This window comes from Labrus mixtus, chromosome 2 (genome assembly GCF_963584025.1).
Source record: "Labrus mixtus chromosome 2, fLabMix1.1, whole genome shotgun sequence".
NCBI classification, from domain to species: Eukaryota; Metazoa; Chordata; class Actinopteri; order Labriformes; family Labridae; genus Labrus; species Labrus mixtus.
The window spans coordinates 8,520,475-8,539,133 of NC_083613.1; the positions used below are offsets into that span (position 1 = coordinate 8,520,475).

Here is an 18,659-nt window from a genome sequence, read left to right on the forward strand (position 1 = left end):
GCGACAAAAATCAGTACTCATGACCTGTGTGGGTAAGACGCAGCCAGATGATGGAGCGAGAAAATCTTTTCCAGGGGCTCAACACGTGAATCTGGACCCAGAGCCCCATCCTCTTAACTACACAGGTTAGCTTTTTACCCATACACTGGACGTTAACATTCAGAACAGGAGCCATTCAAAAGATTTCCTTTTTAAAGACGGTTACAATACAGGCGTGGATACATTTCTTAAATGGTATATTTGTGTTTTGATATGGATCACACTATGTTTACATTCTCAGAAAGATATATTCAACTCTGGATCAAGTGGGCACATCTTTACTTAACCTTTATTTAATGAGGAGGAAACTTGTTGAGATGAATCATATAGTTTCTTGTCCTTGTTAAGACAGGCAGCCGCACAATTTACAACAATTCAGGCAAACATGGACAACCAGCTAAATATGAGATACATGAGTATATTAAAAGACAAGACATAAACAAGCAAAACAGCAAATATCGATCAAATTCAACCACATTAAAATATATATTAAGCAGAAACTCTAAAGCCAAATGTACAGTCTGCTGCCAAGTGATTAAAAATCACCTTAAAAGCATCCAATGTGACCAGCTCTTTAAGTGTCAGGTCTTTCTATAATTTGTTCCAAGGAAAGGTGACAAGCAAACTTAAACTCCTTTTCCCCAAATTCAGTTCTGACCTTTGGAACGGGCTGTAAGAATAGAAAGTGGGACTGAAGATTGTAGGTCTCTGTACTCTTCTGACTGATGTAGGTAAGAAAGTACGAAGGAAGCAGACCTGAATTAGTCCTGTAGGTGAGACTCATGAGGTCACAAACAAAAGACCCTGTGATGCTGAATCTGAACTAACCTCATTTAGCCTCTAGCATCTCCCTGTCACTGTTTAGATACTATTGTGTGCAAACTGTATCCTCTTTCCCCAGATTTCATTAGTTCACCAAACTTACAAAATCTGAGGATGTCAAAGGAAATTAACTAACTTCTGTCTCAAGCAATAAAGAATTTCATAAGAAAGGTGGTTATCATCCTATTAATAATAGGCTCTGTTGTTCTCTTCTCTTTCTGGACTTGAAGGGCTTCAGCTAGATCACCAAACGACAGTTCTTCCACACAGCATCCTAGGTAGTTTGGAGGATTTCAGGAGCTATCTGGAGGCCAAAGGGGAGACAGAGGTAAAATCAGGAACAATATATGAATATATATATTTACCGTATAAAAAAAAAAAGCCCATCAAAATATTAGGCCCAGTCCCCTTTCCTAGCCTGGTGTTGCTGCACATTTTGACATATTAAGGCAGGATAAGGCCTGGATGCATTTAGTGTTGAAATAGTTTGTGGATTAAAATTAAGGATAAAAAGTAGCACCACACAAAAAGTAAAGATACACTTCAACATCTGTTTAAGAAAGACAGAATAATGTTCTTTTGTGTAAAGGCTGTGAAGGCTGTGGTTTGTTTGCTGTCTTACAAAACAACATCAAATTAGTGATTTATTGAATTTACTTGTTGATATCCTCATTTGCACACAGTTAATTACACAGTTAATTATTCTTTCCCATCTTTGCTGTGCACACGTTTTGTTTGAAAATAATGAAAGGTCTGTCTCATATTGCCTCCTGTCCCAAATAAAGGCTTTTATAAAATAAAATTAAGGGATTTTATAGACTGAGGGAAATCTTAGGCTATTCATTTAAGTTTTATGGTACGCATATATAAGAACAATAATAATAAATTAGATTTATATAGCATGTTTCTAAATACTCAAAGACGCATAAATGTGAAGACATTAATTTTTAAGCTTGCACTGTCGAACATTTCAACCAAAAGCAGCTCTCCCTTAGTAAACCACCCTATTGGTCTGAATATAAGATGAGGGTTTTTCTTGAAACACATCTGGAATCGTCTTACAATTGGTGTCCAGCCTTTTAAGAGCCAATAAAGCTTCACAACAATAGGCGGAGCCAAGATCAAAGCGGCTCAAAAGTTCATCAAGCTAACCTACAATCTGTGAAGGAGTTATGATGCCAATTTCAACATAATCATCATCATCATCATCATCTTTATTGCCAGACTCAGGAGTCCATAAGAAAACATATAAAAAGCCAGCAAAATAAAAACAAAAGGTAAGAAGACGTACGGACAGACAAAACATCATCATCATAATAGTCATCAATGCAGCAGAGACATTAAACAACTGGGCAGATGATGTGCCCAAAAGAGAGAGAGAGAAGAGAAGTGGTTCCTCAGAGCGCCAGCTTCCAAGAGATTGACAGGAGAGTGTGTGGACATGTTCCTGAAAATGGGAAGAAGGCACGCAGCACCTGTGCTACTGTCTTTTAGCGCTTTGTGATGAGTTTAAGGACTAAACAGGCCCCGGAATCTGACAGGCATCACTGACCACACATCTACATTTTTTTTAATACGCCAACAGCTGTCACTGTACACAAGAAAGCTGAGAGAGCAGTGGTTGTGAAGTCGATGGAAAGGATTGAATGATGAATTTATTGAATTTAAATGTGACAAAATGATACTGAAAATATGATCTTATTTAAGATGCGTTAAAAACAACAACTTTTTAAACGACAACAAGAAGTCTTGTCAAAGAAATAGTCTTCGGAAAAAAGTGTGTGTGTGTGTGTGTGTGTGTGTGGGGGTCGTCTTATAAACAGGGTATTCCTTAATTTGGCCAAACATGTTAATAGAAATGCTGATACAACTGTGTGTGTGCGTGTGTGTGTGTGTGTGTGTGTGTGTGTGTGTGTGTGTGTGTGTGTGTGTATTTCCTTCCTCTAACATTCAGTTGGTGAAGAGTATACCAGAGTCTCAGAGGGATCCAGCCTCTGAGGCTTCTGGTAGGCCTCACACTGATGCTGTGGAGAAGGATAGTGTGACCCCTTCAGGTTTCAGAAACATTCAGAGTAACGCTCTGCAACACTGGCAGACACACATGAGGCAGCGTAGACAGCAGCAGGACTTCTTATCTGGTGAGCTGATTAGAGAGCGCAAAACCTCCAAATCCTCTTTAAAAATCCTCCAACATGCAATTTAAATGGTATTTCTTATTTTTAGCAAGTTAAAGAGCAACCTATTGCTCTTTCACTTGAAGTATTTATTCATGCCATGACTCTGTTTTCTTCCTCCTCATTAATCCATGGCACTTCTCTCTGTCAAGACCTTCTGGATAGGCCAGTGGAATACTTACTGATGAACCAAGCGAACCATTTCAGAGAAACCCAGGAGCAGAGGGAACTTTTAAACCATGTCATGCCACTCGTCCACTCTGGATATGTATGACACACTTTCACTGCCATCTGTCAGACTCGTATCTTACATCTGTTACAGTATGACTACAATCCACACAGCTCTAGATTTGCTTTCTCTATAGCATCTCTTTGAGTGTGATGTCTTGTTTCCATGTTTTAGGGTTATCGGGTGGGCAGTGAGTTTTGGAGCCTGCCCCCACGCTATGGAGACGAAATGAGTGGCATCGCAGCCACTCTGACTCAGACAGAGCAGGGCAGACGGGAACCTGTCACACATGTTGGGCGGCCAAGCAGCATACGCCAGGAATCAGGTACATTTTTTACCCTCCGGCTGATTGAGCAGTCACCAGAATCCAGTGGTGTCTGTTTAAAAAAAGAGCTTTCTTAAGTGAGGGTTAAACTGTCAACACTTTGCACGAAGGGAAACTCCAAAGCTTCGACAAGCAAGCTGACAAAAGAAGATGAATTATAGAGAGAGACGTTAAAGCGCTACGTGACTTGTTTTATCTAATCGCTAGAAGACAAGAAACTGCTCTAAAATGAGAGTGACTCTGTTATCTCTGTGTGAAACTTTCATCCTCTAGGAATAATGTGTGATGAAACTCTGCGTCCGGCCTCTCGAACCTGGGAGCAGAGTGCATACTTGCAGCACCAGTGCCAGGAGCTCGGAGAGGTTCTGAAGGAGATGGACATCAAAAAGCCGGTAAAAAAACAAACCATGCAAACTATTTTTGCACCAAAAACTACTTTGGTTGAGTGAAAAAGAGAGCATTAAGAGAAGGCTAATCTGCCTGGCTGATATGGACCAATCACAATTCAGTTTTGTAGTGTTGCAAAGAGACAAGGCGTTTAAATGCAGCGGGAGCTTCACAAACACATACACTCAGCAATGCACACACACAAAGCACTGGCTGCCGCCTGCTGGCTCCAATGTTATGTATTTCCACTGTCTTACCCCCGTAATATTTCAGATTGCAGATCAGGGACGGGACGACTTTGTCCCACCGTTCGGCCTTTGTGTGTTACACATTACAGACTTGGTGTTACAGAGGCATAAATAAAACAGACATCAGTGTTGGCGTAGATGTTATCTGATATACGTTAAATTAAAACTTTACTTACAGGTCGTATAATGCAGAAAACAATGCTTTGGGTTAAAGAAAAGGTTTAATGTCATTTAATAATAGTTTATCCCACAGAACATTCTTACCCTGTACTTTACATTATCCTCAGCACTGTTTGCAGCACATGTAGAAAAGTATCATACCTTTAGCAGACAGGGGGAAGCATTACAACCCGTTGACAATGCAATAACAAGACGATCCAATTAAAATCTGAATTCATAACTATTTGTTACATTTTGATTCATCCATCCATTTTTGTTATACCTGTAGCCGATCCCTGCTGTTGTTGAGATTGGGTACACCTCGGGCTCATCAATCACAGGGCTAAAACATAGAGACAGACAGCCAGCCACATTCACACCTAAGGGCAATGTAGAGTCACCAATTAACCTAACGAGCATGTCTTTGCACTGTGGGAGGAAGCCAGAGTATGCAGAGAGAACCTTCTCGCTGTGAGGTAACAGCCCTAACCACTGCACCACCGTGCCGCCAGGTTTGGTTCAATCAAATGCAAATTGATAATAGAATCCCAACTAATGTTTGGATCTGAGAAAAAGGGGTACATTTGGGGAGAAATATGAAAATATGTTATTTTTATGTCATCTCACTTCATAGGCCTAATGAAATGTTGCTGTAGCAATTGAACAAAAGCTGATGAAATTATGGTGTAGACGCAGAGTGCAGTATCCAGAACAAGCAGAAAGGTCTCACTAAACTGGTTTCTGCCTTTGACTACAGAAAATCAGGCCTTCGACTCAATCAGGCCTTTGACTAGTTCGCGCAGGATTTAATTTAATTAACAGGATTAATTAACAACTGAAATTAATGCATTCTGATTCATGCATGCACGTGTCTGTAGGCGTGGATAAGCCTCTGCAGTGTCTCCCTGTGGTCTCAGTGACAAGAACGACCCTGCTGCGCCTCGCAGACAGATCAGTTTACAAGTCAAAAGTAATATCTATCCATAAATGTAATTAATCACGAGTACCTTTTGAAATTTAGCGATCAATCACAATTTCAAACTGTTACCAATTCATGTCTCTGCGGACAGATGCTCTCGTATGTTTAATGTTAAGATTGTTTACACATTCGGATCGGTTAATCTCTACACCCCTAAACGTTTCATATTCTTTAGTAAAAGTAGACAAAAACAGCCCCTCTCTCAGGACTTGTATCGTCATGTTGCTTGATCTACTAATCCTCTTAACAATAAATATTTTTCATTTAAGCTTAAAATGTTATACTGACCTCCATACCATGTGAGTATATCCCCTCTTGTATCCCTATTAGTTTCAGTGTTGGTTCCAAAAAAGTCACTTGAAGGAGGCAGTACAATCTCGTGGTAAACTCATAAATAGGCCGAGCCAATATCAGTTACATTCCCATCTTTGTAAAGTTTTGGCTGATAAGTCACAAGAAAATATGATCCCATGCCCATAATAGAAACATGAGATGGAGGGTCCGAAAATGAACACCCGCCAAGCGCCAAATACGGTTAGATTTTCCATTTGGCGGGTCAATTTTACAGACCTACCAGCCACATAGCTGGTAAATGTTTATACCTGACAGTCATGTATAAAAACTATGATGGGTATTAAGCGCATTGGCTGTAGCTGCAGCTACTTTTCCCTGCTCCTCTGCTGTCTGCATGTCGAGATACACCAGATTACATTGCTGCATGCACACACACACACCAGAACACCAGCCACCACGCAACAGAACACAGGTGATGCATGATCTGTATGGACCGAGTCGGGAACACACTTGATACTGTAACAAATGTGTATGTGAAACGAACACACAATTTGTTGTTTTTTGTATTGAACTTTTTCATCTACCACTTACTGTGGCCATCCTGGTCAGTAATTCAAATAGTTAATATCGAACACTGATGGGATGTATCATGGACTTTATAAGACGAAACAAGTTTCTGTTTGCGTGTGCACCGATAAAATAATGAATCAAAAGAAAGTCCATTAATCTGCCTTTATGAGAACATTTATTATGTCATATAGATCTTTCTCAAGGCAAGGTGCTCTATAGAATAAAAATGTGACAGCAGCAGGTGTTTATTTTGGTTACATTTGTGATGTTGGATCAGTATAATGATGTACTCCAACATGCTTCCAGTTTTTGACATCACAAGTTGAATACATAAACATATTATTCAGCTTTTTTTATTATTTCTATCAATATATGAGAACTTAATTCCATCTGCGCAGTGCAGATCTAGATTGCACGTTTTGTGCAACAACATCATTATTGGCCCGCTGGTTGTCCAGGCACACCCCCAGGACACTCTGTCCCTCTGGATCTGCTATCAGCTCATGATCAGTCTGTATCTTCACAAACAGCCTGTGATCATCATGTTCTGGGTTTTCTGTTCAACAGCCAACAGAACACAGATGAGGCGGACAAGCACGTGTACATGCACGGGAAGGAGAGACACATTAGCATAAACATGTACATGCCCACACACACGCGCGCGCGTAAAACTGTAATATTTGCTATTCATATGATGATTTATTGTTTTACCTGGAAACAAATAGTCACATCTCATCTGCATATTGAGATTAACGCTTCTGTGAGGAACTTCTGTCGGCAAAGCTGTGCGTCTTATCTCTTTGCTGATCTTGTCTTGTACTTGTGAAGGTAGTGTTTTCTGACTAACCTCATCCTAATTACTCTTCACAGTCAAATATGTCACTCACAGTAAAGTCTTTTTAATGGAAAATATAAATTAAGGCTGTTTGGACCATTTGCTTTCAATGTCCTCGTCTGACACTGACCTGAAGGCAGAGGCATTAAAGATAACTGTTAAAATAGCATTTAATGTTCATAATGAGGCATCAGTATAAAGTTCAGTCTGTTTCATAACCTCGTCATAGGACCTTTAATGAAGCGCTGCAGTCTTTCTATAAACACTCATATCTGTTTACATCCAGCTAACACAGAAGGTACAGTTATGAAATCTAGATCGTGTCCAATTGTAGCGAAGCACTGTTGGGGTAACAGAGTCTAAGCAAAGGGGCCGATCCTGCCTTACTGCCCTCTCTGCATCACAATGACTCCATCAGAGGGGGCAGAAGGTGGCGGGGTAAACACTGCGTCCTGCACAGCCAGTTCCCATTTAATCCTATTAACACAATAAGTAACAGGTGCTGATTAAGGAAAACGTTTATTCAAATATATTTTTCCCCTCTGCTGTCACTTTGTTTCCTTCTCCCACTATCTTTTCTTTTTATTATTTTATAACACGTGACAATCAATCACACAGCACAAGACAGACAGGGTCATCACAGTAAACAGCATGCTTAATATCATATGACATTGTAAAAATTTAAAGGGGTGTAAGAGTCTGTGGTTTTTTAAGTCCAAAATCGAGTATTCGAAAAAAATACATTGTAATAAAGACATCACTTCAGGTTACAATAAGAAATCCAGTCCTATTCTTCCCTTTTTCACACATGCACACACACACACACACACACACACACACACACACACACACACACACACACACACACACACACACACACACACACACACACACAAATGGTAGCAGTGTGTTCTGTCAGGCTGATGTGATGCTGGGTTGACTTGTTGTCTGAAGTATGTAATGACAGAGACAGATTGTCCTCTCAGCAGCAGACTCTTCCTTGGTTTTGTTGACATTGGTAAGGAAAGAGGAAAGATGAAGAGAACAGAGCAGAGAGAACAGAAGAGTAGGGAAGGGGAGGGTCGTATTGTGGAAAGAACGAGATAAAGCAAAGACCTTTCTATCACATAATATTTGCATTATATTTTTGAATTCAAACAGTAAAAAGGTGGCTGTGTACTTTAGTTTACAGTCTTAATGTTAAGCTAGGCTAACCCCCTCCAGACTTCACAATGGTTATTGTCATGTGTGTTAGAAAAACAAAGAGGAGGAGCCAAGTGCAGATGCCATAAACCAAAACATTAATTTAAACAAAAAAGCAAAAACTAAAGCTTACTCTTTTAAGTTCAACATTCATTTTAAAAAGTCCAAAAAGAAACTCAGAAACATACGGTATATCAAAACATAGGACGTAGGACACAAGACATATAAACTGACAACAAGAGGGAAGGAACACTGCAACTAAACGGACACAGAGGTAATCAGACACAAGTGAGACAAACGACACAGGTGAAGACAATCAGGGCGGTCAACATGGAGGCTAAATAACATCCCAGACTAAATGAGGAAGACAAGAAACACCAGAGACAAGAACTACAAAACAAAACAGGAAACACTAAAAACACACTGAGAACGTAAGAATTTAACAGTAACAATACACACAGGATATAGAAAAACACGAGGATAAGAACTACGAAATAAAACAGGAAACACTAAAGACACACAGATATCTTAAGAATTTAACAGTAACAACAATACACAGGATATAGAAAAACACAAGGACAAGAACTACAAAATAAATCGGGAAACACTAAAGACTAAACTAGGGAAATGCACTTTTTTTTACGGCCCATTCACTTCTGTTGTGTAAATGACTGACAGGTGTCAAGACACGCCCCCTTGATTCGCATTCCTTCAAAATGTCGACAACTTTTGACCAATGACACAACTGCGTTACAGACTGTAGAGTTTCTGAGAAACTAGCTTAGCAAATCTCTTAACTTTAGAAACAATCTATTTTACTTAACATTGTTTCATAAAAGAGATTGTTTCTTGAATTAAATTACTATGATTTCAATGATAATTCTATTTGCCTGTTTTTTCTGGACTAAATATGTCTTGATTTCTATTTTGTGAGCAAAATTATATATACACCCCCCCGAGAGAATAATGCTACTACTGGTAATTATCATTATCATAAGCCTGAGTGTGGTAGTGATCTTTTCATCTAAATATCAGGGAAAAGTGGTTCAGTACAAGCCGACCTCACTGTAAGTAACATGATGCTCTGAACGAGGAGGCATTCAAACAGTATAGTTGGAGGAGGTTTCAGGACAGTGTGGCCTGGTGAAGCTTGAATTTAGCCATGGAAACTGGACAGTGTGTTGTAAAACACCCTGTCCTGTCCCATCGAAGGTTAAATTACACACCTAACGTTGTGCTCTGTGGTACAATTTGGATAGAGTGGAAAGAACATTAAACTGATGTTGGTCTGAAAAGGACTTTAGCCTGTTGAAGGGGCATTAACATAACACCGTTTTGTTTTCCTTTACCTCCCATGCAGGACATCAGTGGACTGGAGGTGATTGGCTCTTGCAAGCCATTTACTCATGTCACAGTGTGCTGTAGCCCCTCGTTGGAGAAGGAAGAAGAAGAGAACAAGAAGATGAAGGAGAACCTGTGAGAAAACAAATCTTTACTGTTTTACTGACTGTTCAAACATCAGGACTGAATATGTCAAAGTCTGTCCTTAATGCAGTCTATTCTATTATTACCATTAATTCAATGGTGCACTCAACAAACTAAAGTTGGGATAAGCCTACTTTGTTGTATTCTACAATTCACTTAGCAAACACTTTTTGTCCAAAGCGACATACATCAGAGAGTAAGTACAACACAAGCGAGGATCTAAAGAGAAGGAAACGATGTCAGTAAGTGCAAATGAACAGCTTTAACTCTGATCAGACACACAGGTTCTGACAGGAATTGACCAGTGGCAGAGCATCGACACCTATTCTTGAGAGTTCTGATCAGCATCAAAACCATCCTAACTAACGTCATTGTCATCATCAAAGAAAACCATCATCATCATCAATGGTCTAAAACTCAAGGCCGATTTTTGAAGGTCTCGGTCTCGTCTCGGAATCAAAATCATTTTTATTCAGTCTTATCTCGGTCTCAATAGAAAGGCTATTTTTCCACATCATTTATGTGATTAGGAGGAAAACGCTTCTTTCTAGAACAACAAATAACTTCAATTCATTTGTAGTTTGATTTTTATCACCCGGTTACAGCCGTAACCTTCCCAGTGTTACGGTCTAAGTTAGTAACAAGCCCTTTGATGATTTTTTGGTGATATTTATGGTCTTGGTCTTGCCTCGGTCTCGCCCTGCCTTGGTCTTGGTCTTGTCTCGGTCTCGGAGCACTCTGTCTCGGGTATGTCTTGGTTTCGGTTAGTGTGGTCTTGAGACTACAAAGTGACAGGGTTAAGAAATATAAGTGTGTATATCTTTTCATTATAAATGTCACTGTTTAACATGAACTTGAAAATGACTCAGTCAACCAACCTGTTGACTGAGTGGTGACTGCTGTGTCCTCCACAGGGATCCACTGGCACAGTACATGGATGTTCACTCAGATGCCCTCCTCGTCCCTGCTTTAAGGTTCTGTGGTCAGCTCGCTTGCTGGACTGGAAACTCTATCAAAAACCAGGTACAGAACGACCATACCACAGTGAGTTGTTCTGCAATTATACATTTAAAACCAGGTAAACTTTCAAATAGTATTTTGTAACTCAGAGAAAACCAGACATATGTTAAAGACATGTATTTAATCAATAATTCCCTTGTTCCCTGTTAATCTTGTTTTCATCTGTTGTCCTAATAAATGCAGTTTGGTTTCCTTTCCCAAAGCTCTTGCTTCATCAGTATAAAGTCATGAGAGTTGTATTAGGTATCTTCTTTGTCTGTTCCCTGCCTCCTCATTTTTGTCGCTGCAGTTTATCAAAAGTCAGCCCTTCCAGGATTTCAGTTTCTTCCTAAAATTCTCTATTTTGTGACAGATTTCTGAAAAAGTTGCAATTCAAATTGCAATATTTTTAAGTTTTACTGTTTGTAACACATCACACATCAACTGTGAGGGATTAGAACAAACGCTTCACTAAAAGCCATCTATTGGCTGATGTCGCTTTACATCACCACTGGTCAATTTCCGTGTCAAAATGCAAAATAAAATGTGTAAAACATGTATGGAATTCATGTACATTGCAAAAAAAAAGAATTGAGAATTAAGAATAAAAGTAAAAGCTTGCAGGCATGTTACCTTCCAAATGTTTAAAGACACAGGGATCCATACTCTCTGACTTTCAGAGACCTAAGGGGGCCAATATTTAGAATATCAAAGAAGTGAATTTGATGGCGTACATGATGGTTACTATAAGATAAAAAATGTGAAAAATCTCTGGTAGCTATAAAAAACTTTACTTCTATTAAAACTAGAAACTGATAGTTTTGGTTGCAACAACTTGGGAACTCTAGAATATTCAGAGGACAAAGCGCGCAGTAACAGAGCTGGATGATTTTTGCCTTTATATCGATGCTACGTGTAGTACAACATCATTACTGGATCAATAAAAGAGTGTAGTGGAACATACTGGTGAACAGAAAACATAATGAAGCAATTTTGTTCCAGCTGTGTTCTCACATCCGCTCACCCAGACTTTATGTGATTAATTTACGGAAGGGAGGGCAGGAAACATTTTGGATCAAATAAAGAGGGAAACATTTGACTGTTGACCTCACCACAAAAAACTCAGGAAATTTTCAGGAGTTTTGTGCATGTTTGAAAGCACTGTGACACTGTAATTAACTAACCAAGTGTAATATGTTATTTGCTTTGCTCCCTCTGACCCTTTGACCCGTGCTTCTCTCCTTCTCACTCTCCAACGACTAATTGATCAGGGAGAAGTAGGAATCAGTGCCACCATAATGTTTGAGACTGTGGCTGGAGAAAGAGCCTCCTCTCATCTGGATCTACACAATGAAGGCAGCACGGCCATCTTCTACAGCTGGCAGCAGCTTCGCGTGCGACACAGCTTCCCTAACCTGCGATCACAAACAAAGGGCTCACACTTCTACTTCAACTCGTCCTCTGGTACACACAAACAACATCACCTGCTGATACAGTCTTACGTCACACACCGTTTGCTCCTGTGTCAGCACATCTTTCTGGGTCTTTCATCCAGAACTGAACCCGCCTTTCTGCTTTCCATGTTGCCCCTCTCCCACCCCAGCTGTTATCCGTCCAGGTGGCACCCAGCGGGTGGAGTTTGTCTTTAAGTTGATGGAGCCAGGCATCAAAAGCGAACTGTGGCAGATTAACACCCACCCAGTGCTGCTGGGGGGAGCCTCCATGCAGGTCACACTGAGAGGGGTGGCTCTGTACCAGGACACAACCGCAGACCAGAGGCAGTTCATAGAGGTGCTGTACAATAAAACTGAGTACCATAATGAGACACACAATGCATGGAAACTCTAGCTCCAAGGTTTTCTGAATCAGTCATCTTTCTTTTTTGAACGTGTTTCTTATGTGTGTTTTGAAAGCAGACAAAGCTGGAAAAAATAGTGACGGTGAAAATGTGTCGGTCGATTGTGTACGAGATGCTGCAGGGGGTCAGGACCCAGGAGAGACCCAGCTCCCCTGCAGAGCTCTACCTCACTGAAGAGCAACGATTTTTAGTGAAAAACCCCAAGGTAAACCCTACAGGGCCAAGTCATTTCCTTAAAGCATCTCACACTAAGCGGTAAGACATAATGTTTTTATGCACACCATCTGCACAGAGAATGATTCATTTATATACATTTTGTATTTTCCATTTTTAGCGTAGTTAAGTTAAGTCATTATGAATCTGGGCTATCCAAATTACTGTCCACTAGTGTATCAGATGTTTGTCTTTGTTATAGTCTTTTATTTACTGTTGGAAAGAAAATAATCAGTCCGTCACTGCTGTTTCCTCCAATCCTGGATTTTCTATTGCTCTTCACTCATTTTAAACTCCAGCCCTATAACCTCATCATAATTAATGATTGCTCATCAACTGAATATAGATCATCACTGTTAATATCCTGAGCCATACAGTGTACAAAATAAGTTGTGTTGCCGTGGCAGCAAAAAAGTTACACGACATTTCCTTGGTTTATCAGGGTGGTCATGACATTGGTTTTTAAATATAGAACCCGTCACGATCCTGCAATATGGATACAAGGAGGATTTCTCCTAACCAAGCCTCACATGTCATGAACAAATATGAAGCGATTACAGCTCCCTTCGCCTTTTGCATTGTGCATTTTCATTTTTTTGTATAACTTCAAAGGCAGGAGAGTCTCACAGTTATTATATGAATCATGGTTGTTAGAGGAGGATAATACCACCCTGTAGCCTCACGGTTATTACTGTTCACACGAGTTTGCTGTCACGTTTATGCTCATAACAGAAATGACTGTGTCGTTCATGGTTGTAGTTGCAGTTCCTTGACGAGACAGCGGAGGACTTGAAGAAACTGTGGCAAGAAGTGAATCCAGGACACACATGGGATCTCTCTGTTGACACACTCCGACAGGTAGAGACATTATGTTACAGGGAGTAATGACAACGTAAGGAAAGCAGATGTAAGGTGAGGTAAGGCGAGTTTATTTATGAGCACTGTTTGAACAAAGAGAATCTAATCTAATCTAAAAGACCTTTTACTCAGTAAATTAATATTATGTTTTATCGGGGTATTGATTGAACCCCTATTGCCTTGAACTCCTTCTATTTGATTGGGCCTTAAACCCTGAGGTGTAAATCAACAGGTTGATTTTACACCGCGATGATTCATTAAATGTTTATTATAATCGCCCATTCATCTGTTTCTCTGCTGTAGGCTGTGCTGTCTCAGCCTGATCAGGAATCGGCTCAGGAAAGGAACCTGACCCAGCTCAATTCTCTGCGTCTGCAGCTTTCTGAGCCCTCTGTTTACAAACACAAACACCCAACAGCAGCTGCTGCAGGGTGAGCCACAGTCACACATGACTCATGCAATATCTCTTCTGCAGCATCTTGGCTCCGTCATACACACACCTACGCCCCACACCTGCGCTTGAGACGTGACAAGTTTGTGTGGTGTGTGCTGCCCCCTGCAGGCTGCAGCTATGGAGGAAACTGCTGGACGTGATGGACGACGAGGCCAGGTGTCTCCAAAACCTGCTGTGTCTTCCACAGAGAGACACATGGAGCTATAAGAAGGAGGAATCCCTGATCTCGCATGCTGGTCAGACTTGCAGAGTTTCACTCAGACAAATTTTTGTGACGATTCTTTGTAATTATGCTGCATAATGTGTTTTTTTACATCCCAGAAATGCTTAATAATAAAGATGAGACAAGTGACAAAAAGGAAGGAGATGCCAAGGAGGAGAGGAGTGGGATGAGGTCCAGATTTAAAGACGACAACAAAGGAGAGACCAAGTCAGCATCAACTGAAAAAGTAGTGGAGGTGAGGGAAAAGGTGTTTGTGTTTGTGTGACTGAATCACTGCTGTCTCCACAGAGACAGGATGTGCTGCGTTTTCTCACTTCTAAGATTAGTCTAATTATGAGCGTGAATAAGGCATCACATCTGTATGACATGACACATGTCACTGCAAGAGACTTCCAGCTGATCCAACTATGAGTCAGCAGCTAGACTCACAATACGCTGTCATTTCATCATTTATACATCTGCAAATAAACACACTGATTCTTCGTTACTATGGACTAGCATCCAAACAACTTTTTCACTTACATGCAATATTATTTTCTACAGACTAGTTTGCAGAGCAGCTATTCAAAATCCTCACTAAATGGGAGGAAGCTAAATACCTAAATCCAGTGTTTCATTAGAGTAGCTGAGAAATAGAATATAAAAGAAACCAGTCCTTTTCTTTTCATTTGCAGTGTGGCTGCCTCGGTAAGATAAGAAGCAATAACCATTTGTTCTTATGCTAATTATTGTTTTCTTGCTCAAACCTGTCCTCAGTATATATTTGCATTATCCTACACCTAAATCAGAGTTGTAGAATCTTGAAATATACTGAGAACCTAAATGGACTGGTTTGGTTAAAAAATAGACGAGCGCGTCCTGTTGGCACAGTTTGTCAACACATCCACAACAGTCTAGGTGTGAATCTGGCTCTGGACCTGTTGTGTCTACCTCCCTGCTAATGGTTCACATCTCCATTGTCAGTCAACAAAGGCAAAAAAAAGAAGGTAATATCACATTTAGAAGTAGCCTAGAGAGACACAGTCCTTCTCTATGACTGTGTTTTGCTGAGTGATATTTCCCTCTGTGTGATGCTTGAGTCATCAGTAAGGTACAGCCTATTACTCACAGGGTGCCATGGTAACAGAACACTGCGTGAAAATGTGCACCTGCTCTCAAATTGTGCGCCCAGGGTGTGAATTAATAGCACCTTTACCAGTTCAAGCCATCTGTTGTACACACACACACCTACACACAACAACAGCTACGGTAGCTCAAACAGTCACATAACGTGACAAATTAAAGGATGACATTAAATATGTGGGAGGCGAAAAAACAATGCAGAAGAGAACTTTATCATTCTGCAGTGTTTCACACTCATATATTTTAAGTTGTTCCTTCTAACTTAGTTTGTCTGTCTGTCTGCCTTGAATCCGTCCATCCTGTGAGCAGGACAGTAAGAAGAAGGGGAAAAGAAGGGATGAAGCAGCAGCGAAACGCTCCAGAGGAAAACAGGAGAAGGAGTCACCGTCATTGACTGACTGCCAGATAGAGAGCAATAGTCAGCAACTTCCTGAAGATGATGAGCACAATGAAAAGCCAGAGATGACAGAAATGTACACAAGACTCCTGCACAGAAAGGTCAGTCTTTTACTAATCTCTTAAAACAGTTTTTCAGTTTATTTTATCAGGGCACTCTCCTGATTTTACACTCACAGCTCACTACATTTCATCACTAGAAGTACCACTCACCTTGTACAAAAATCCTTCTTGTTAAATATTTTGCACAACATTCTTACCTGAGGGCGTCGGACAGGAGTCTCTGTGTAGAGTTTGCATGTTCTCCTTGTGCATGTGTGTGGGTTCTCTCTGGGTTCTCCAGCTTCCTCCCACAGTCAAAAGACATGCTCTTTAGGTTAACTGGTTGCTCTAAATTGACCGTAGGTGTGAATGTGAATGTGGCTGGTTGTTTGACTGGGGAACAGTCCAGGGTGTACCCCGCCTCTCGTCCAATGACAGCTGGGATCGGCTCCAGTACCCCCTTGACCACAAACAGGAAAAAGCGGTATAGAAAATGGATGGATGGATTCAGATTTTTTGGGTCAATTTAGTTAAATTTACATTTGAGTATAGTAGTAGTATAGTAGTCAAGTATAAAATCTATTTAACATACTACAATGCATATAGTAGAATGTATTTAGTTTGTACGACTGGACAGGAAACTAAAAACAATACACTATATGCCTATATACATAGCCAATATACATAGGTATTTATATATAGGCTATATATTCTGTATATACTTTACATATACTATATAAAATACATAAAATGACTCAAGAGGTTAATGAGGTTATGTTATAATGTATAATGTACTTATCCATGTTTTTCGCATTTACACTAAAACCCCAAATTAATTCTGTGTGTAAACCGTCTCAGCAATAAACCCTCAGCTAATTCAAATATCCATCTGGGCCCAAATTAGGAGTTTTTGAAATTGGTTACATTGTGGGCAGCTGTGGCTCAGTTGGTAGAGTCGTCGCCTCTCAACTGGAAGGTCGAGGGTTAGATCCCCAGCTGGGCAACATGTCCGACGTGTCCTTGGGCAAGACACTTAACCCCGAATTGCTCCCGCTGCTTCAGTGGCGGTGTATGAATGGCATTAGTTACTTCTGATGGATGATGCTACATAGCGACCACTACCATCAGTGTGTGAAAGGGTATGAATGTGTAGACGGTGTAAAAGCGCTTTGAGTAGTCGGAAGACTAGAAAAGCACTATATAAGCTCAAGTCCATTTACCATTTAAAATATCCATTTGATGAGTAAAAAACTGTCCAGTTGCAGAATGGGAAGTGTAGGAACTTTTGAACACTAGGGCATTGTTTTTCAAAGTGGGGGTCCTGACCCCGTTAGAGGGTCACCAGGGGGCGGGACTCTGAGGGAAGAGGGCAGAACTGGAACAAAAATAAGAATAAACTTGTAAAATTATCTCTGACCATGACATTTTCATTTTTTCTGTGGTATTCTTTTTCTATCCCAATCTTTTAATTTAAATAATGACACACATGCCACAAGATTCTAAATAATTATGTTTATTGGTCATATTAGAAAATACTGTTTACATAAAAAGACATTTAATAAAATGATTGAATATGATTATTTATGAGGAAATATGAATAGAATTTGTATGTAAGTTTACTTTTTTATTATTATTTTTTTATTGGTAAAATTATTTGAAAACAATGGTGACACTAACAACAAAACATTAAGAAGGAAACTTGCCAAAAAAAAATGACAACTACTGATCATAAAAAACTATTATTATAATAGAATAATAAAAGAATGCATTTAGTGATTGCAGCACAGAAAGAGGAAAAGAAAGGATAAAAATAAATTGGATTTAAGTAGTGAAAATGAGCGAGTGCTTATTATTATGATGGTGAAGTAATACAGAGGAGGTAAAGTAATAATACAGAGTACAGATAAGCATTGAACCTAAACATATACCTTCACACACACACACACACACACACACACACACACACACACACACACACACACACACACACACACACACACACACACACTACGAGACAGCAATGTGACATGAGTTACACTGTGTACAACATTCACTTAGTTTCTACTACTCATCATACCCATAATGATCCTAAAGTAGGCTATCAGTGGTAAGGCAGAGATCTGACAATAAGAAGTAAAAGTGACAATAAACATGAGGCCATAGGACAATAAGTACATTTTTGATATGCCATCATAATGTACAAGGAATTTGAATAGAAATTTAAATTTTGCAAGAGGGGAGTCCCTGCCAGAGGCTATGGTATACTATATGAGGGTCCTTGGCTTGCAAAGTTTGGGAACCCTGCAACACGAGGGATTTTAAAAAAAGGATCTTTGGCCTTTGTTGCTTTATTTACATGTTTTGTTGATGTTGCTCCTGATTCCCCTGACACTTGATCACCTATTCAACTTTCTCATCGGCTTATTCTGTGTACACTCACATTAATGTGTATTTGTTCGTCTATCTGGCAGGTTTATGCTCTGATTGAAGACCTGGTGGACAACCTGTGTGACCTGATGGATGAGCTTGATAAGAGAGATGAACATTAACACACGAGAGAGGCATGGCCACGAGAGCTCGCTGAATACACACACCCTAACGTCATAAACATGGGATTACGTGGGATCTATTATTGTACTGTAAAATCAATAAACGTTTATCGCTTGTTGCACAGCGGCTTGAATCAAATTCTGTCTCAGTCACACTCTCACTCACTGTACCGCTGACTCGGCAAACGACGCGCAC

General features: G+C 40.0%; 1 protein-coding gene across 1 annotated transcript; it reads left to right on the forward strand.

Annotated features, from left to right (window-relative positions):
- Positions 1 to 19: 19 nt before the first annotated feature.
- Positions 20 to 18,582, forward strand: mycbpap (mycbp associated protein). The gene is made up of 17 exons (XM_061026562.1): positions 20 to 125; positions 1,092 to 1,189; positions 2,816 to 2,999; positions 3,188 to 3,303; positions 3,439 to 3,589; positions 3,863 to 3,981; positions 9,625 to 9,740; positions 10,664 to 10,772; positions 12,020 to 12,212; positions 12,352 to 12,539; positions 12,665 to 12,811; positions 13,579 to 13,677; positions 13,981 to 14,108; positions 14,240 to 14,367; positions 14,453 to 14,589; positions 15,786 to 15,974; positions 18,386 to 18,582. The coding sequence occupies exons 1-17, from the start codon at positions 20 to 22 to the stop codon at positions 18,461 to 18,463; spliced, it is 2,286 nt and encodes a 761-aa protein (XP_060882545.1). The 3' UTR covers positions 18,464 to 18,582.
- Positions 18,583 to 18,659: the final 77 nt, after the last annotated feature.

Bases quoted from the DNA above. Each gene is read 5' to 3' on its own strand.
- mycbpap (XM_061026562.1), top strand. From the start codon at position 20: ATGACCTGTGTGGGTAAGACGCAGCCAGATGATGGAGCGAGAAAATCT. The intron at 1,190-2,815 runs GTAAAATCAGGA...TCTAACATTCAG, and splicing joins AGGCCAAAGGGGAGACAGAG to TTGGTGAAGAGTATACCAGA. The intron at 13,678-13,980 runs GTAGAGACATTA...TCTCTGCTGTAG, and splicing joins CTGTTGACACACTCCGACAG to GCTGTGCTGTCTCAGCCTGA.